Below are 3,793 nucleotides of genomic sequence, written 5' to 3'. Positions count from 1 at the left end.
AGTAAATAAGTAACGCAGGAACATTAAATATAAATGTCTTTGGTAAAAGAAAGAAAAACTGTTTCAAAAGTGTGGATGAATTGTCTTTACTATAAAAACTGTTATAATAATATCAAATACAGATCTTTTATTGTAACAGTAATACACACATATAAAGTAGCATTACAGTTCGACATGAGTTTACTACTTAAGTGCGAAATTATTTAAATAGTAAACAAAACCAAATTCAGAAAGGCTTTATCATTAGAATAAAATTACAATAAATGTTTTTTTTTTAATTTTTTTTATAGATTTTAAATGTGTACATTAAACATATTAAACAATAGTTGTAGTTTTAAACATATAAACATGGATGTAAGATATATAACAGCCTAAACAAACTCATTGTACGTGCATACGTCCTTGCTTACAGAAGACAAGAGTGGCAAAATGTTTTTAAAGTTTTCATATTTAGATTGTCGTAAAGATAGTTATTGGATTTGGTTATGAATATCATTAAGGTCTCGTCTAATGTCATTAGATTTAGTAATGGATATTTTTAGGGTTTGTCTAATGTCATTATATTTAGTTAAATTAGTTATGGATATTTTTAGGGTTTTGTCTAATGTCATTAGATTTAGTTGTGAATATCATTAAGGTTTTGTCTAAGGTCATTATATTTAGTTATTAATATCATTACGGTTTTGTCTAATGTCATTAGATTTAGTTGTGAATATCATTAAGGTTTTGTCTAAGGTCATTATATTTAGTTATTAATATCATTACGGTTTTGTCTAATGTCATTAGATTTAGTTACTAATATCATTATAGTTTTGTCTAATGTCATTAGATTTAGTTATGGCTATTTTTAGGGTTTGGTCTAACATCATTATATTTAGTTATGAATATCATTGTCTAATATCATTATATTTAGTTGTGGATATCATTAAGGTTTTGTCTCAAAAATTATTGAACAGATAGGCTATTGACACAAACCTCTTCCTTAAGTTAAACGGGTACCTACGTATACGTGCTCACGGTCTCACAGGGATCCGAACCCACCTTTCCCACTGAAGTTACAGTGTGGGTTAGAGCCGCTGTGTACATGTGTGTACGTGGTGAAGAGGTCGCCTATCATGTACACATACGCCCCACTGCTCCCCGGGCATGTACACGTACTGTACGCATACTTTGAGTGCAGGCTGTCGTGTTCATTGACCACCAGCTCCCACCTACCCACAGACACACACTTTGACCTACCGTGCGGATGCGACACGATCACCGCTAATTTGTCTTCGTCAACAAACTTTTCATACTTCTCATTAATTACCTCCCTCAAATCGTTGAACCGTCTCCTGGCTGAGTAAATTGTCTCAAAAAGCTGCTCATCGCATGTCAAGCACACAAACTGTGTCCAATCTCCGGAAATATCCGGAATAACAATCCTCCCTCCGTTTAACTCCGTGAATGGACTATCCGGCGAGTCGTAAAAAAAATGAATTGTTGAACTCTCGACCTCGCTTTGGTCAAAAACCACATGTGTGGCTGTGTGGATTTCAAACTTACCACACGCGATCTTCGGATTCCCCGAATCTTTACACTTTCTACAATTGCACGTGATTTTATCTCGGGGCGAAAGTTTGTGAGCACGTCTCACAACACCAGACCCCGTCTTCTTCCTGAACTTCCCCCTTTCAAAGTAAAACGGATATTCGTTTGTCGTGTTAGGAAAATACTGCGGTCTCCGGATGCTGTTAAAGTTAACGTTTATTTTCACAGTGATAGTAATTAACGCCTTCATCAGCGCCATCATATCACCATCGTGGTAGCGTGAAGGTAGGTGCTGTAGAGTGAAGGATGGCACTGGGATAAACTTCGGATGACCTGGGTTTTTCTGGCAGAGTAGGTAGTGATCCTGTAGGTCGTCGTTGTCTTCGTAGAATTCAACTTCAGAACTGCCTACAAATTGTACGTAATATATATATATATATATATATATATATATATATATATATATATATATATATATATATATATATATATATATATATATATATATATATATATATATATATATATATATATATATATAATCTTTAGCAAGCCTAGTCTATAAAAATTTGTTTTAAAGAAGAACATTATTCTAACCTATACCCGACTTAGGATTAAAACCTTATAATCCTAACAAGCTTGTTAATTCCTATAAATTATATATTCCTATAGAATGTAGGAAATATATCTACATAATAGATGTATATACTACCTGTAAAGTAGTTCTCAATGTCACCACTGGTCAGCATTCTTCGTGTCCACCTTCTTGAACCTAAAATGCCGTCTGTAAAATCGATGCCACTGTTCAATCGAGAAAGAAAACACATCAGACAGATCGAATACCACACAACACGGTTACAGAATTACCCCGATAAACAAATCATGTGTGCTCGATGAGTACATCTCGCTACTACACATCAATGAATAGAGTGTTGGGTGATTACGTCAACAAACACCTAATACTGGATGAGTTCGTCTCACTACACATCAACAGAAACTAAAACTGGATGAACGCTACTCACTTATTTGCCTTCCTGGGGCTCGCGCAATGCACGCGAGTTTCGTCACTCGTGCTGTGTGACCTAGTTACAATGGCCTTGACCCGAGCACTAGGAAGCTGATGAAAACAAACTCTAACTAGCCGAGATGAATGGTTTATTTTCAATCAAATTCCACGCGGAGTACTCAACATTCACTTAAGAGTAAAAACACACTTTATTAACATTAGCTCATCTGTTGTGTTTTATCAATGCTTATCTATATATATAATTTTCTTCTTGGAGACGCTAGAAAACAAGCTGTAAGCGCGCTCCCTACCACCTCACCCCTACATTATCTGGTGACCTTTGGTTCACGCTAAATGTTTACAATCGTAGAGCCGGATTTAGTGACGGTTACTACGGGCAGTTAATTTAGTTTGAAACGATTTTAAACTTAGGGGAGGTAACTAAGAGGAGGCTGCTTTCATGGGGGAGGGGGGAGATGTAGGGTAGGGGTTGGGGGAAAGGAAGGTGGGGGTAGTATCGTCCTTAACGACCTACTGATAGTGTTTTAAAGCAAATATTTTCAGTGGCAGCATTGGTACTGCCGAATTCACAAATTATGAATTACTGATAAGTAGAAAATAAAACAACTAAATAGTGGCGTATGATATGCCGCGGGTCGGCTCGTTATAATTTTTGTTGCTGTGAGGTTTGACAAAATATATACTTTCTTATTTCATCTTTATATTTCCATTTATTATACTTTGAATAACTATAATATATTCGGGTTAAAATGTGTAAACTTATTTCAAAGAAGGCCAACCTATTTCTCATCAAGTATAGTTGATTCATAGCTAACATTAAAAATGTATAGAACATAAATATGACGGGGAAGTTAATCCTATTATAAGTGGGTTGTTAGACTTAAATGAGAGAAATAGATGATGCTGAAGCACTCACCCAAATATAAAATGGGGTTGAATTGACAATTTTTTCCCCCTTAAATCAGGAAAAACAACAAACTTATAATTTATATTTAAACAATGTATATATAAACGTAGAAAAGTGGGCGGGGTTTTAAACTGCAACGTCACGTGACTCGTGTTTCACCTAGCTCACGGATACAGTGACGTTAAGTCACGTGGTAACCCCAACCCATGGGTGAAACAGAAACAAAAATACCTGACTGCCACTTCCGTTTTTATGTCCTCGTTTTTTATTGGATACACGGATATTTTATACAAGAAACTGCGGTTATTTTTAACTTATTACACCATTAC

At 35.4% G+C, this 3,793-nt stretch overlaps 1 protein-coding gene across 1 annotated transcript; it reads right to left on the bottom strand.

The window, feature by feature from the left end:
• Nucleotides 1-480: 480 nt before the first annotated feature.
• Nucleotides 481-2,519, bottom strand: LOC131930241 (uncharacterized). The gene is made up of 2 exons (XM_059286652.1): nt 2,243-2,519; nt 481-1,938 (listed from the first exon to the last, which is right to left on the bottom strand). Exons 1-2 carry the CDS (start codon nt 2,355-2,357, stop codon nt 1,022-1,024), a joined length of 1,032 nt encoding a protein of 343 aa, XP_059142635.1. The 5' UTR covers nt 2,358-2,519; the 3' UTR covers nt 481-1,021.
• Nucleotides 2,520-3,793: the final 1,274 nt, after the last annotated feature.

This window comes from Physella acuta, unplaced genomic scaffold, assembly GCF_028476545.2.
Source record: "Physella acuta isolate Inbredline_101_S28 unplaced genomic scaffold, ASM2847654v3 ptg001744l, whole genome shotgun sequence".
NCBI classification, from domain to species: Eukaryota; Metazoa; Mollusca; class Gastropoda; family Physidae; genus Physella; species Physella acuta.
Note: the sequence above shows the minus strand (reverse complement) of the source record. Positions and strands in the feature narration are given on the sequence as shown.